We start from the raw sequence: 17,199 nt of genomic DNA, 5'->3' as shown, positions 1-17,199 counted from the left end.
CCAAGCCAGAGAGGGCTGATGTCTGAGAGCAGCAGAGGGCTCTCTACATCACAGAGCCAAAGCTGGAGGGCCAGAAGGGCTGGGGAGTGATGGAGGGGTGAGCCCGCTGATTTCTCCAGGCAAGAGCTAGAACCCTACCTGGGAACGAAACAGGGTAGAGAAACATTCCAGCTAGAGGGGAATGGTGAGAGATGCCGGAACTGTACTTGGTGTTGGACTGTTGGGACAAATGTACTGTTTGGATTGTGCTGGTGGGGATTCTAATTTATGGTAGTGAGACTTTTGGTAACAAAGCAACCCCTCCCAAATAGCTATTTATATACTTTGAGGGGTTTCCTGAATTTATTTGAGGAATCAAGAGGGAAACTGAGGCAAGGGGCCATTTGCAGGGCTGCCTTGCGGCCACAAAGGGCATTTGGAAGGAGGCTGAGAGTTTACATAAGCACAAACCTAATGGAGGAAACCGCCAATTCTCCAGGTAAATCACAAAGAGCAATGTTCCCTCTAATTTTTGACGGGCCATGTGCACAAAAAATTTCTTCTGTGCAAATTTTTGTGTGTGCGGTGTTTCGCCGTGTGCACGGGGTTTAGGATCTGTGTGCGCGTGCACAGCTTAGAGGGAACAGTGACCAAGAGCTTATGAATACGAACACACAGGGCTGTGTTTATGTGAATTCATCAATTAAGGGCTAGATTCTGACATCATTACTCAGACATCACATTCATTCTGGAAGGAGTCCCACTGATTTCAAGGCTTTAGGGGTAGAAGAAGCTGAAGCAAAGAGAACAAGTCACTAGAGAAGCATAAAGATTACGATATAAAAAAAGTGTCTTTGATAACGGATTTAGCACGTTCTCTCTCCTTTCAAAAATATATTTGATGAATTTAAATTGACAATTAGTGAAGAAATCTTCTTCCAAATAGTCATAGCAACACAATACAGTGCTTAGCCTTGCTTGAAGGAAGTCTAACCAAAATGCTGATTGTGATGCTTGTGTCCTACTAAAAGCATTTGTGTGTATGTAGCTAAAAGACGTGGAACAAGGTCACCAAACGATGGTTAGTGCATTTAAGGTCTCGAGGGCAGGCAAGGCCATAGTAAACGAAGGTGCATTCTTTGTACAGCCTTGGATTTTGCTGAAAAAATGCTGAAGCAGAAATGCTAAAGCTACTACTTGATCTGCCAAAAATATTTTCTTGCAACTAGCTTGAGTGGCCCTTGAAATACCACAGGAATGTAAGAATTTTTCCAATTACTAAATTAAATATTTCCTCCATCCACAATCTGCATAACGCGTTTCTAATTGAATGGGGATGAGTGTACAACAATGAGTGCCAGCCAACTAATTTACCAAGAAATTTAGGAATTACCTTATTCCTGGATATTCTAAATATCTCGGCTATCTGAAGGGAGGCTCATCAAAATCTTTCCAGAGAGAGTTTAACAGTAAAGGCCAAGATTTTCCAAACTGTATCCTAAGGCTAGTCTAAGGGCAAGATTTTCAAAAATGACTCATTATTTTAGGTGTCAATTGTTAGGTACTCAATCTGAGTCACCTTGGGTGCTCACTACTTTCTGAAAATCAAAATCCTCAAAGTTTGCACTGAAAAATACCCAAAATCCACAATCTCAGTCTAACTGCATACATAGGCAATAAGGGTGGGATACACAAGTGGGACTAATTTTTTGGTGCCCTACAGCCTACGGGAATTCACAGTCCTGAGTTAGGCATGCAGGCTCCCTATACAATGCATGTGCCTATAAAAATGGGTTTTACAAAAGATAGCATGCTGACTGGGGAGCCACCTATGCTCCAACCCCCAAAAGGAAGTTAGGTTAGAAGGAGGCATCTCTCTCCACTCAGGATTCACAGCTGTGTGCCCTCTCCCAGACCTAGGCACCTATGGTTGGTCAGCTTTTTTTTTTTTCAAGAAAAATGGATGAGGTGGGGTCTCCCTTGTAACTTGCAGCCCAATGGCTAGACCGCTCCCACAGGATGTGGGAGACCCAGGCTCAATCTCCGTATCACATAGAAGGGATTTGAACTTGAGTCACCTACCTCCCACCCACCTCTGGGCTATGGTGGACAGAGCCCTCTCAATCTCTTCTGGTGGAGCTATTCCACTGCACATAAAATATTTATTGGGCAACAGAAAGAGACCGTGTATAGCCCAGGGGTTAGGGCATTCACTGATGAGGCTCAGATTTTAAGGCCAGAAGGGACCATAATGATCATGTAATCTGACCTGCACATTGCAGGCCACAAAACACCACCTACCTACTCCTGTAATAGACCCATATCCTCTGGCCGAGTTACTGAAGTCCTCAAATCATGATTTAAAGACTTCGAGTTACAGAGATTCCATCATTTACTTTAGTTTAAACCTGCAAGTGACCTGTGCCCCATGCTGCAGAGGAAGCAAAACACCCCCCATCCTGAAGGTCTCTGCCAATCTGACAAATAGGACAATTCCTTCCCGACACCAAATATGGCAATCAGTTAGACCCTAAGCATGTGGGCAAGACCCACCAGCCAGACACCTGTGAGAAAATGTTCTGTAGTAACTCAGAGCCCTCTCCATGTAGCGTCTCATCACCAGCCATTGGGATAGTTGCTACTAGCAGTCGCAGATTGGCTACATGCGATTGCAGGCAGTCTTATCATACTATCCTCTCCATAAACTTATCAAACCCAGTCTTGAGGCCAGTTCAGTTTTTTGCCCCCACTTGGAGGGCTGTGTCCACATTGGTGCATAACTTAAATAACTCCTCTCCTTCCCTGGTATTTATCCCTCTGATGTATTTATGGAGAGCAATCATATCTCCCCTCAGCCTTTGTTTGTTTAGCCTAAACAAGCCAAGCTCTTTGAGTCTCCTCTCATAAGGTAGGCTTTCCATTCCTCCGATCATCCTTGTACCCCTTCTCTGCACCTGTTCCAGTTTGAATTCATTTTTCTTAAATGTGGGAGACAAGAATTGCACACAGCATCCCAGATGAAGTCTGAGGTTCTAGTCCCCCTGCTCCAATGAGTATTTGTTTATACACAGTGGAACAGCTTCAAACAGAAGTGATTGAGACCTAGCTCAGTGGTTAGGGACCTCTCCTGGGAGAATAGAACCCCAAGTTCAAATCCCTTCTCCACATCAGGCAGAATGGGGAATTAAACCTGGGTGTCCCATGTCTTGGGGGAGTGCTCTAAGCATTAGGATGAAAATTAACTACTACCACCTGTTTTGTTTTGAATGCATTCATTGGTCTGGGCCCTGAAGATAAGGTAGGTGAGGGAACACCTAGTTTGTGAATCCTGATGAGGTTTGGGCATCAGTTAGGCACTGCATTACTGGGTGGTATCAGAACTCAAGCAGCTGTGTACATTCTCAGCTGGTGAAATATAGGTGTCTAGCGGACTTTTAACGGTGAAAATGTATATGATGACAAAAGCTAGATTTCCCCTTTTATTTTTAAGATTTTTTTTCAATCTTATCTCCCTTGTACCTCAACTGAGCAGTAACATACAAATTAGACTTAAAAGGACAAAATCTTGCTTCAGTTATCTTGCAGGAAAAGGTTTTACTGAAACTTTAGACCAACAGTTCCATAGTTGCAGAAATGTATCCATTAATCTAACCACCTCTAGTCTCTTAACAGCAAAAGGAGAGGGAACTGCCATACAATGGCTGGTCAGTGAGGTCAAGCTCAAAAGCTACAGCTGCAGCACTAGAGGGGCTAATCCAAAACTCATTAAAATCCAGGATAGCCTTTTTATAGACTTCAATAAGCTTTTGTTAGAAGAAACCTGCTCCTAGGGCCTGACTTCAACAGCTCGGAGGCAGGTTAGCCAGTCTCCAGGCTTTAGCCACTCTCTTTTTAAATCATATATAAAATCAGCCACAATTTCTGCAGCATGTTTTTCTACTTGTTACTCAGCAGAGGAGCTCTTGGCAGAGACACATTTTAATAGAAGGTAACAAAGCTGCTTAACTGCTAAATTATGAACCCTCTCAAATAGCTGGTCTGTCTGTTTTGCACATTTCTTAAATCTTATCTAGAATTAAAAACACAAAGTGCTGGTTTTGAAAAAGTTGCCAATTTGCTCAGGGGGAAGATGAAGTCTTTGAAAGTGGCAGATGTATTTTGAGAATTATTTTGATAAGGTTTTTTCTTTCAGAATTACTCAACATAATGTTCCTTTCCCCCTCCTCCCCCCCCCCCCCCCCAGGGAGAAAACAGAGCTGGATCAGCAAGAGTTTTTCAACCAAGAAACAAAATTAAACTCTGATATTTTGGTATTAAAACATACAAAAAACCCCAATCTTATGTGTAAGCCTTTCATTTTCAAGGAGCCATGAAGTATATTTCTATATGATCAAATACAGTGAGCATGTGTCCTATTAAACATAACATGCCAGGCTTTTAACAATATAAGATGAATAGACAGTATATCAAACACAATAGCCATGATATAAATCAAAGTGTAGCTGAATCAACGTAGAATACAGGAAAAAATAATGTGAAGAACAGATCAGACTTATAGGTTGTTTCAGAGTTGGCACAGATGTCCTAATTGCCTATAGATCTCAAGTGGGCAAAGGGGCAGGGGAGGAATCTGGGAGGTTCAGGGGGCCAAGTTAGTGGTTTATTTCTGACAAATGGAAGTTGCCTGCTCTCCAGCATAAGAATTTGGAGGACACTCCATAAACAGAACCAGTTTTCCTCCTGTTGAGTTTACCAGGGGGAATAAGAGGAACCTGATCTAGCCTATGGAACTTTAAGAAGGGCTAGAATTTAGGGCCTCCCCAGCAGCATAGTCCAGTGGGTAGAGTTTTAGACTAGGACTGGAAGGTTCGGATTCTATTTCTGGTATAGTAGAAAAAGAGCCTGAAACATAAGGCCTTGTATCAGAGGCCTGGTGTGAGGCCTAAGGCCTGAACTAAAGTAATACTGAAGCTTTGCTGATATAAAGCAAAATGAGAAGAAGTCAGGCTCTGCCTGCTTACAAGCTCTCAGAATCTTGCAAGAACAGGGCTGATATTGCAGAAACACATTTCTAAGAGGTGCTAGGCACATTCCAGAAGGGTGATACCAGAACATCTCAATACCAACACAGTCCCTAAAGATAACAGGAACACAGTGATGCATCCTAAAGATGAAGTCAGAATGACAGTGTGATGGATAGAGATGTACAAGGGGATGAGTGGTAACTGGCTAGGTCAGAGAGTGTCAACTCACTACGTCAGAGGGGCAGTACCTAACTTGTTTGCATTCATGTATGAAATGGAGTCTCAGAGGGAGTATCTTTGGCCAGCCTAGGGAGCAGTGGAAAGTCCTGCCACTGACAGAGCTGCATCCATTGTCACGGGCATACATATGCTAGTGTAACTGCAGGCATTGATCCAGGGAGCTAGGGCTGTGTTTCATCGGCAATAAACCTGGCTGGATGCTTTCGTACCTTAACTGATCTTGTGGTTATTGGGCAGTTCGCTCGAGGTCTGCTGCACCAGCTGTCTGCGCAGAGCTGAGACGGCACACATAGAGAACACACACGCATAGCCGAACATCTAGCAACATCTGACCACACCGTTGATTTGTTAGATAAAATGGGCAAGTTATTTAATCTCTCTGTCCTTCTGTCTCCCCAATCCTTGGTCTGTTTACACTGTAAACTATTCAGGGTAGGGATGGTCTCATGTATTTGTACACTCAGGTTGGGCATCTAGGCACTACTGTAATACAAACAAATAATACCCATTGGGTATTATTCAGAAGAGCAGTTCTGTATAAGCTCAAAAGTTTGTCTGTCTCTCCAACAGAAGTTGGTCCAATAAAAGATACTACCTTGCCCAGTCTTTCCAATATCCAGGACCAACACAACACCGCCACCACTTCCTGCATTATAAAAGCATGAATTTAGTCCCTCATGCCTACATCACATGATTTTGTGGAGACAAAAAAGTTACTGCATATTCAAACTTAAGTCAATAAGATGCTAACATTTCCCATCACCATTGCCTAAAGTCATAAAATGTTCTCTGATCACACTTCCCCATGAATTATATTTCATATCACATAAAAATGGTGTCCAAAGTACAATCTATACCTCCTCTGTGATGTTTTAGGATACTGTAGAAAAGCTTTTAAATAGCCATAATAGAGATGAAAAAGAACTTTTGGCCATTTAGGGTCATTCTCTGCCAATGCAACTTTGTACGTTGCAATATAATTCCGAGTCTTTAGTTCAGTGAAGGGCCCAAATCCATTTGCTGTGGATGTAAGATCTTAACTACAGTTTCTGCTAAGAACTTTTTATATAGGCCTGGATGAGGACTAGCTGACAAAGAACAATACATAGCTAAGAGAAAGCTGGGGTCATCAGATAACCTTGTGTGTTTCAAGTCAGTGAGCAAAGTCAGCATAACTTCAAATGTAATTGGGTGTCCTTATTGTGAGTTATAGCCACATGAAGCACTGAGAAAGGCCTCATGGTTACACCCTAATGCAGGCAGGAGATAGTGGTACAATACCCCTCAGATCCCAGACAGAGTTTGGGGAGAGGCCTAATATGATTGACATGAGTTATGACACCCTCCCCTCACAGATGTATGCCAATCCTAGCCCAGAGAAATGCAAGGGTAAACTTCTAAACAATTGTTGTTAAGTACTAATTACTGCTTTTTTGCTTTAAATCTCTAGGAATGTACCTGTTGGTCAACCGAGAGAGCAGCTACCTCATTCCCCTGGACCCCAAAATTAGGATTTAACCTGTATACTTTAATAGACATAGCTTGGGGGTAATTACCTGTGTGTCAGCAATATGTTAATTTGGTCCTTGGACAGAGACATTATGTAATCTTTTAGACCATTGGCTTACTGTGCTTATCTTGTCTTGCTGCTGGAACCTATCCAGGGAATTGGGGAAAACCCATCCTCGTTGCTTCTCTCCGCCCAATGAGCGCCCTATATAATCTATTGTAATTAATTGTTCTGCAGTGTCTCTGAGCCTGATAAACAAGGTGACACTCTGCCAGTGCAGTGCATAATAAACTCCTGTGCTTGACTCTACACAGTGTCCATTTTGATCCTTTATTCAGGCTTGGGTTTAATGAAATGCAGAAGGATCCTCCACTATTTGGAAGATTATTCCACAGTTACTAGCTCTCATTGTAGGGATATTTTAAATAAATGTAGCATAATTTTCCATTTCATTCTATCCCATTGCTCCGATTATCACCATAAAAATAATGATCCTTCCTTAATGTTTACACTATTCATATATTTCTATCTTTACACCTTCCTCCGCCCCTGCAATCTTATTAGTCATCTCTAAAGCTGGCTATACTTAGGCCTTTTAGTTTTTGCTTCTAAATCAAGCTTTCCAGTCCCATAACCATTTTTGTTGCTCTTCTCCATACTACCTATGTGTTAATAAAGTATCAGAACTGAATACAGTACTCACCCAGCTAGTCTCCAGTACTAGATTCTTTGCTTACACTAGATCCGCAAAGATCTTAGAGAAGAGCATGAGTATCAACTCAGTGTTTAATACCCCTTCCAGATAGATCCCAGAAGTGATTCTTGATTATTCCCATATCCTCAATTGTTCATAACATTTGTCCCCCCCATGGCCTATACTCTTCAAATGATGACAAAATTGAAAAATGTTTCCACTTAGCCAAATAGACCTAGTAGATGGTTTTCTACAATTAAGCAGGGTTTTCTGAACTGCTTTGAGCATTGCCCTTCCTCCTCATCTAACCACGTACCATCCATGCTGTGAGGGGCAGACTGTGCAACACCAGATGAACAACTTGCTGTGGCGCTCAGTCAGCGAATTAGAAAGGAGAGAATGAGGTTTGGGAGGTCAAGCAGACAAACTGAGAAGGTCAGAGAACCCACACTGTCTTGGCCAGGTTGGTGCAATAAGTATCAGGTTGGCACAGTCCAACCTGAGTTTGATGGTAACCTGAGGGATGAGAGGAATAAGGGGAAAAGGCATACATTAGGTCAACTCCCCAGTTCAGATGGGAGGCATCGAGTTTGGGACCCAGAACTGAGTCTTGCTCAGGAACAAAACTGATGACATTTCTTATCCTTTGTTAAGAACAAGTCAACCAATGGAATGTCCCGTTCCCTGAAAATGGACCTCATTATGGTGCTCTTTAAAGATCATTTGCTGTTGTTTGAGAAAGTCCTGCAGAGTTGGTTGGCCAACAGGTTTTGAGATTCCAATAAATATGCCGCTGTGGGCATATCTTCCTTGTTCTAAAACTCCACTGCCTCCTGACAATGATGTTTGGAATGGGTTCCTCCCTCCTCCTCTGATATTACATTGTGATGGCACTGTCAGTGAGTATGTGAACTGTTGCTCCCTGATCTGATTCTTTAAGGCGTGATACACATTGTAAATGGTCCAAAGCTCCAATATGCTGATATGACAGGACACTTCCTGCTCTGACCACAGACCCTAGATGTGCTTCCCAACCTACCGTGGAGGCATTGGTGACTACTGTTCTGGTCAGCAGAAAAACAGGCAAAGGGAAAACTCTTGCACACGTTGTTTTGTTCTGCCCACCATTTTAACAAGTGCAATATTTCTGGAGGCACTTGGACATATCTGTCCAATGACTGGTAACTTGGGCAATAGACCAACTTCAATCATGACTAAAAAGAACAAAGATACAATCTTGTGTGTTGACTCATATAAGGGCATGTGGCCATATGGCTCAGTAGCTTCAGGCATAGATGGACATGGTCAAAGGATGTCTAGACAAAGGTGCCGAATTGTTTGGAATGACTTGAACAGAAAAAAGGCCCTTGAATTTGTAGATTCTAGTAGGGCCCCAGGGAATTTGATTTTTTGAGTTGGATTCAAAATTGACTGCTCCATTCAAAACCAGCCCCAGTCAATCGAAAAAGTCCAGTGTGACTGAAGAGTTGTTCCTTGGATGTGCCTCTGAGTTGGCAGTTGTCTGGGTACAGAAAGACATGAATTCCCCTTCTTCTGAGACACAGTACTACCACTGTCATGCATTTGTTAAAAGAAACACGGGGCTGATGACAGGCCAAAAGGGGACAACAGTATATTGATAGTGCTGGCCAGCGACAAAAAAAAAATCTCAGGAACTTCCTGTGACCTAGGAAAATTGCCATGTGGAGATAGGCATCGTGAAGACAGAGCAGCAAACCAGTTGCTGTGATTCAATATGGGAAGAACAGTTGCCAGGGTAAGCATGTGGAATCTCATGTACTTGATAAACTTTCTGAGATTGCAGAGATTGAGGATAGGTCTCATCCATCCCTGAAACTTGGGGATCAGGAAGTACTAGGAGTAAAATCCCTTTCCCTGATGAGGAATCTCCTCTATAGCTCCAAAGCACACAGAATCTGGACCTAGTGAAGGAGCAGTGACTTGTGAGAGGGGCCCTTGAAAAGCAACGTGGAAGGGCGTCGGATGGAGAGAAAGTGTATGGCGTAACTTGATCCCACAGTGCTTAGGATACATCTGTCCATTGTTATAGTATCCCAAGCACTGTAGAAGTGAGCCAGCCTCTCCTGGAACTGAGGAGACAGGATTGAAACATTCACAACTGGGAAGCTGCTCTTGATATGAATGTCAAATAGGATGCCTGCCTGAAGATGGAGGAAGACGGGCTGGTTGGGTAAAACTAGAACCAGAAGATCTCTGTGATCTATGCCTTTTTCTAGGGAAGTTCTGTTGCCTATCAAGGTAGGATGGCTGACAGAAGTATTGCTGGGGGTGATGTTGCTGGTGTTGCTGCTGACCCTCAAAATGATGTCTCTCTGAGGCCCAAGTGTAATCCCCCAAAGATTGTAAAGTAGCCTGGGAGTCCTTAAAAGAACGCAATGTCTCATCAGTTTTCTCAGAAAACAAAAACTGATCCTCCATGATCTGTTGAGCCTCAGGAGCTGTGCCAGAATTCTGTAACCACGAGGCCCTCCTCATTCTCACAGCTGATGGACAAGGCATCCACTGCATCCAGCGAGGTTACTTTTCCTTGGGGGAGCAGAGGAAGGGGAACAATCCCTCTTCCTCCTGGGTGAAAAATCTAAGTCCTGATGTAGAGCCCCAGTCCGTACTGGCACAGGCTCTCTGGGGGGCTGACAATCACCTCCTCCATCCCCTCCTGCACCCCAAAACCATTATTATACTTTTACACTAATATTTTGTTAGTATTAGATTAAAAGATGTTTTTGGCTTTGAAATTGAAAATCCCTATGCCACTCAAGAAAGGTCAAGGGGACAAGATAGCGTAACCTTCAAGATGCATTACTCACTTTCAAAGAGAGATGTGCCTCAATCAGCCTCAAAATAATGGCTGGGGGTATAGTCACTGACACTCTACAGGTTCCTCTTTGAAGACTAATGTTTACAATATTTTTTTTTATTAAGAACAAATCTCAGTAAATTGACTAATTGAAACTTGAAATTTAGGAATGAATTTCCACTCCAATCAACATTTGGGGGTTAGGCTCATGATTATGTTTTGTACCTACATTACTAAGTGACATTTGTAAGGAAAGGAAAATGGAGGTTGACAGAATTTTTTTAAAGCATTAGAGACTCCTGATCTGTTCCATATCATTTGGCAAAGATTATTAATCTATGTAGTCGTCATACCTGTACCCGACATAATCATTATAATAAATTCTGTAAAATGTGATGTTTATAATGAGTAAAAATACAAAAACACATTCCATGAATTTTTTTATTTAACTACATATAAGTACATGTGAACAATTGAAATAAACCCCATAAAAATACAGTACTTTTTTGAGCTGTAACACTATTTAGTCACAATGTTTATATAGAAAGATATCCATTTTACTGCTTTCTTGAAACTCATCACCATATTTTTAAAAAATTCTCTCTTCTCTTAAGCCCTTTTTAGTGATTGTTTCCTTATAGAAACTTTACCAAAATGTGTTTTTGTAAAAGTTAAAAAGTTAATATGTATTTTCAACCCTTTATCTGAACCCTCCCAAAAAGCAAATTTTTAAAAAAATCGAATACATAAAATACTGATCAGCTTTTATTCCACAGTCTTCACATATGTTCAACATTTTATTACTACTGTAAAAGAGGTTTATTCCTACAGCATCTATTACTACTAGATGCAGTCTGGGCTGAATATCCAGTACAGCCACCTAGACCACTGTCATGTCATTAGGCTGCTGACTGAACATTTATATAGTCTCAACAGTTACAAATCTAGATTACTTGTGATGTTTTCCAGTGGCTGTAACATATAGAATTTATAACATCTTGTTTGTTAATAGTCTGTACAATATCCTTGCTCCAGTACACTGGGAAGTGAATTCCTCTGTGAAATTAAGTCCTGTACCATCCACAATGTCAGGGCCACATTATGGTGATAGAAATAAGAAAAAACTTCAAAGCAGGAAGGATAATTGCACTCTACATGGTCAGACAATTCAAGGAAAGTATATCTAACATTTGGTTTAGTGATTACATTTAAACAAACTTTTGACCATAATCATAGTAAGGTCAGGTTAATTTTGTTACAAGGGTTTTTTTCAGTATTATTTGGATATTTTTAAAAACCAGCATTAGTTAAATAAAGCTAGATGTCCAATGTACAACAGAATCCTTAAACAGGCTTTAATAGCATCTCCTACAGAGTTAAGATGTAGCTTTAGCACATCTGGCAGTGCAGAGTTTATTCTATTACCTTACTAAAGCTACACAACAACAAGAATAAATGATGGATTTTGCCTGAATAAAATATTTTTTCCCTTATTAAACTTCGCATGTGCATGTCTGGTTGTTTTGAATGTACTAGAATGTTAAAAATCCTTGGGCAATCAGAGGCTAAGCTACCGCTCAGTTGCAAATATTCCTCTCACTGGTTTAATTATTTTTGAAAATTAATACTGAAGTTACTGCACATGCAAAGTGCACATCATCTAAAATGTGCAGTTTCAAGACTGTTTAAAAATTATTTCCATTTAAAAGACAAACTTAAAGGCCTGACATGTTTTTAAAGTGATCCAAAATTTATCAGCAACCCTTCTTCAGTTTCTCTTAAAACCATCCTTCACACAGATATGGCTAAAGAAATTGTGACACTTCTTCAGAAATGTGTGATCAGTGTCACATTATCCAAAGAGGAATACTGGGAGGATCATTATACGGTGATGGTGATTTAAGAAGTCTGCTGCTAGGTGCTATAGCACCATCCATTAGTTCCTAATTACTAGCACCAATGGTTTAAATAACCTTGCTTTGCTAAGACAGACTGACAGCATTTTTAACAATTTGATTGGTTTTGAGAACTGTAGTTACTTTCTACAGCCACTTAACTTTTGTTTGGAGCAGTATTTATTAAAGAGTGTGCAAACATATAATCATTTGCATAGCAAACCTCAAGAGACTGACTCTGAAATAGAAATCCAAACTGTCAGGTTAAGGTACTTCTATAATCAGAATTCCTTTAAAACAACAAATATTTAAAAATACACATTTCCTAATTTTAAGTTTAGTATAAAAGGTGTTTCTGATTTAGAATTTTTATACAGTTACCAGTTAAAAAGTTGAAAAAGATTGACAGTTCTTTGCACTGAAGTGTTATTCCCTAGTAACCTTCAAGACTCTGTAAATACTGTTCTGGAATACTGTGTTGAAATATGGCCTGGGGTCCTTACTCATACGGTTACATAAAGGAATTTTGCCAGCATTGGCAGGTTCTTCCACATCCCAAATTTCAGGCATACTGCAACCGGGCCTAGAAAATATTTGAATATGTAAACAAAAATAAAGAAGGACAAGTAAGGAAATGTAATGAAAGAAACATATGGCAAGTTTGTTTTATAAACTAAGGGTTAAAAATGACTGACCTACAAAGGGGAAAAAAGGGTTTCTGAACTCTTGCTCCTTTATGATGAATTACGGAAAGCACTTAGGTCTTCTTTAAAGGTTTTTTTCATTTGTCTTTATATTGGAAATACAGGTCATATTGGAGAATTAGTGAAAAAATGGTTACCTACCTTTCGTAACTGTTGTTCTTCAAGATGTGTTGCTCATGTCCATTCAATTCTGGGTGTGCACGCACTCACATGTGCGGTCGGAGATTTTTCCCTTAGCGGTATCCATAGGGTTGGCTGTGGCGCCCTCAAGTGCGGTGCTCACGTGTCTGTATATTAGGCGCCGCTGGCCCTACGCCCTCTGTTTCTTCTTGTCAGCAACTCCGACAGAGGGGCGGGAGGGCGGATAATGGAATGGACCTGAGCAACATCTCGAAGAACAACAGTTACGAAAGGCAGGTAACCATTTCTCTTCTTCAAGTGCTCGCTCATGTCAATTCCATTCTAGGTGACTCACAAGCAGTATCCATGGAAGTGGACTTGGAGTTCACGGTCTTGCAGCACTGCTCTGCCAAAGCCAGCGTCGTCTCGAGTTTGCTAGGTAAGTGCACAATGAGACGTGAACGTGTGGACAGATGATCAGGGAGCGGCCCTACAGATCTCTTGGATTGGCACCTGTGCCAAGAAAGCCGCTGATGACACTTGCGCTCTAGTCGAGTGTGCCGTCACAGCTGCTGGCAGAGGCACTTTTGCCAGCTCACAGCAGTAGCGGATACAGGCCATGATCCGGGATGAAATCCTCTGAGCAGACACTGGGTGACCTTTCATCCTCTTTGCCACCGCAACGAACAGCTGTATTGACCTGCGAAACAGCTTTGTCCTGTCGATGTAGAAGGCCAGCGCCCTCCTGACAGCCAAGGTGTGCAACCTGCATTCCTCTTCCAATTTATGAGGCTTTGGGAAGAAGACAGGTAAGTATATGTCCTGGCTGGTATAAAATTGGGAAACTACCTTGGATAGGAATGCTGGGTGCAGCCACAGCTGGACCTTATTCTTACAGAATACTGCATAGGGTTGCTCTGAAGTAAGTGCCCTGATCTTAGACACCCTGCAGGCAGACATTATCACAACCAGGAACAAAACCTTCCAGGAGAGAAGAGGAGAGCAGGAAGCCAGAGGCTGAAAGGGAGGCCCCACGAGCCGCGACAGCACCAGATTCAAGTCCCAGGGAGGAACAGGATCCCAGACGTGAGGGTAGACACGCTGCAGACCTTTCAAAAACCGGGCCATCATGTTGTGAGCGAAGACCAACCTGCCCTGGAGTGGAGGGTGGAAGGCTGAAATAGCGGCCAGGTGGACCCTGATCGACGACAGGGACAACCCTTGGAGCTTGAGGTGCAGAAGATAATCCAGCGAGGCCTGGATAAATCATTCCGAGGCCCAGCATGTGAACCTTTTCCACTTGGCCAGGTAAGTCGGTGTGGTGGAGGGTTTTCTGCTACCCAACAAGACCTGTTGAAGCCGGGCCAAGCATTCCCGTTCTTCCGCATTCAGCCATGCAGTAGCCATGCTGTCAAGTGCAACACCACCAGGTTTGGGTGCAGAAGACTGCCATGGTTCTGGGATAGCAGGTTCGGCCAGAGAGGTAGCTGCAGCGGGGCAGCTACCAAAAGATCCAGCAGTGTGCCGAACCAGTGCTATCGAGGCCATGTGGAGGCTATCAGGATAACCCTCGCCCTGTCCTGTTTGATCTTCACAAGGACTCTGTGAATCAACGGCACTGGCAGGAAGGCATACATCACCATGGGAACAGAAAGGTGTCTGACAGGGAGCCCCTATCCATCCCCTGGATTGAACAGAATACGTGGCATTTCCTGTTCTGACAGGAGGGGAACAAGTCCACCTGGGAAGTCCTCCACTTCCAGAAGATCATACTGATCGCCTCCAGATGGAGTGACCACTCGTGGCGAGATGAGAAGGTCCTGCTGAGGTGATCTGCTAACACGTTCCTGGTCCCAGGCAGATATGTGGCTACCAGATGAATGCCATGCCACACACAAGTCCCAAAGGCAGAGAGCTTCTTGGCAAAGGGCCAACGACATAGCTCCACCCTGCCTGTTGATGTAATACATTGCAGCGGTATTGTTAGTCAGGACCTGCAACACCTTGCCCTTCAGGTGGGACAAGAAAGCCTGAAAGCCCAGGTGAACCGCTCTGATCTCCCTGACTTTTACATGGAGGGCCAGATCATCCTGCAACCAGTGGCCTTGCATGCTGAGCTTGCCCAGGTGGGCTCCCCAGCCCAGATCCGAAGCATCGGAGGCCAGGGTCAGCGACGACCAGCGAGCCTGGAGGCAGGTGGGTATACATGTACTCGAATCCCATGGCTGGCACAAAGTGCTTTTTCTCAGCCCCGTTGGAGGTGGGAGGGATGCATGACAGGGTTTTCCAGAGGACCTGGGCTATTTTTAAGACCCCATGGGGCACTAGTCATGTAACACGGGCAAGGGTAGATGCCGAGAGCACACTGAATAGGATGTCCACCTGTTCAGCATCTCCTCTACCTCTAGGCCCAAGTTCTCGGCCACCCATTGAAGCAGGGCCTGGTGCTCTTTGAAGTTGTCCGGCAGCCTGGCACTTGAAGACCCTGCACCACCTCATCCGGGAATGACGATGATGACTGGACCACCAGGGAGGCTCCAGAACATCATCCTCCATGGGGGAAGAGGGTTTTGGGGTGGGCACTCGCTCCTCTCCCCTGCCCTCTGAGTGCACTTTGCGCACCAAGCCTGGTGCCGCCAGCTGTTGCTCCGAGGTGGCAGCCAATTAATGGTGCGAAGGGGGCATTGGCATCACAGGCATGCCCCACGCACTCCAGTAGGGCCACTGTGCCGGCCACTGGCTGTGTGGCCAAGATGGCATCGCAGAGGTCGATGAAGCCTCGGGTGCCCAATCACGCCAGTGATGCCTCGGTGAGGGACTGAATTCCCTCTCTGTGCCAGAGGAATCCCCTTCCGGTGACCACAGTGGGGCTGTCGATGCCTGCATTTTGAATATGAGGACCGGGGATGGGGGGACTGGTACTATGATGGAGACTGTTCCCAAGGTGCAGGGGACGGGGATCTGTGCCAAGAAGATGACCGGTGAGAGGATGAACGATGCCAGCGATACGGTGACAGGCGCCTCCCTATAGGGGATCTGCGTGGAGAGGACAGAGACCGCAATCATGGTGCCGGTGATCTAGGGCGACCTGCAAAGCACCTGCGTTGCAAAGCTGGAGATCTGCAGCGTGGAGACAGAGCGCATTGTCTTGGCTCTGGCAATTGGCAACACTCACTTGCCCTCTGGGGGGCTTGACAGCTGGCTTACTGTGGCCACAGCTGTAAGAACTTTCGACCCAGGACGCAGAAACAGCATGACATCCATGCACATGGTAGAGGCCTCTGCTCTCTGGGTGCCAGGAGAGCTTTGGAAGGTGCCATAGGCCTGGGTCCCCAACCGCTCCTGGGAGTTGGTGGCAGATCCCTTGGGGGGCTAGGGCCCCCCATTGGGGAGGCACATCCATGTGGCTCTGGTGTGGGCAGGTGGCCCGAACTGTGTCCTTTGTACAATACCCCATGGCCTTTCTTGCTCAGTACTGGGGAGCCGTCTTTCTTGGACTTCTTTTTGGGCACCGGTGATGGAGAGCAATGCCGGGCAGAACCCAGTGCCGGGCATGCACTACGCACCAAGGCCGAAGTGCTAGGGGCAGAGTCTGGCCAGGAAGGCTCCGACGCTGGGCGGAGAGCAGCCTCCATGAGGAGGGCCGTCCAATTGATGTCATGCTGTTTCTGCGTCCTGGGTCGAAAATTCTTACAGCTGTGACACATGTGATTCCCCCAAGCACTTCAAGCAGCTGCTATGGGGGGTCACTTACAAGCATAGGCCTGTTGCAGTCAGAGCAGGGTATAAAATCCGGAGACCGGGGCATGCCCCACCTGGGGCGAAGTCCCCGTTGGGACTCTAACTTCTAACTACACTACGTAACAACCACTTAAACACTGATTACTATAAACAAACTGCTTACAAGGCCCTAAGGCTTGAAGACAGTAGAAACGAAACAGATAGCTCTTGCTAGGCAAGGAAAAGGCACTCTGACGAACCACCATGAGTGGTAAGAAGGAACTGAGAGGGTATAGGGCTGGCGGTGCCTAAAATACCGACGCATAAGCACGGCACTCAAGACAGCGCCACAGCCGACCCTACGGATACCGGTAAGGCAAAAATATCCGACAACTGTGCGCACACCTAGAATGGAACAGACATGAGCAAGCATTCAAAGAAGAAATTATATTACAAAATCAAAGAAAAAAGTGT

At 44.2% G+C, this 17,199-nt stretch overlaps 1 protein-coding gene across 1 annotated transcript in view; it reads right to left on the bottom strand.

Annotated features, from left to right (window-relative positions):
- Positions 1-10,713: 10,713 nt before the first annotated feature.
- The window catches only part of DPY19L1 (dpy-19 like C-mannosyltransferase 1), a 99,599-nt gene continuing 93,113 nt past the window's right edge, over positions 10,714-17,199 (bottom strand). Inside the window, exon 23 of the mRNA XM_048839070.2 lies at positions 10,714-12,764. Coding sequence (XP_048695027.1) covers positions 12,608-12,764 — 157 coding nt within the window. The 3' untranslated portion in view covers positions 10,714-12,607. The remainder of the gene's footprint in view (positions 12,765-17,199) is intronic.

This window comes from Caretta caretta, chromosome 2 (assembly GCF_965140235.1).
Source record: "Caretta caretta isolate rCarCar2 chromosome 2, rCarCar1.hap1, whole genome shotgun sequence".
NCBI lineage: Eukaryota > Metazoa > Chordata > Testudines > Cheloniidae > Caretta > Caretta caretta.
This window is presented reverse-complemented; position numbering and strand designations above follow the sequence as displayed.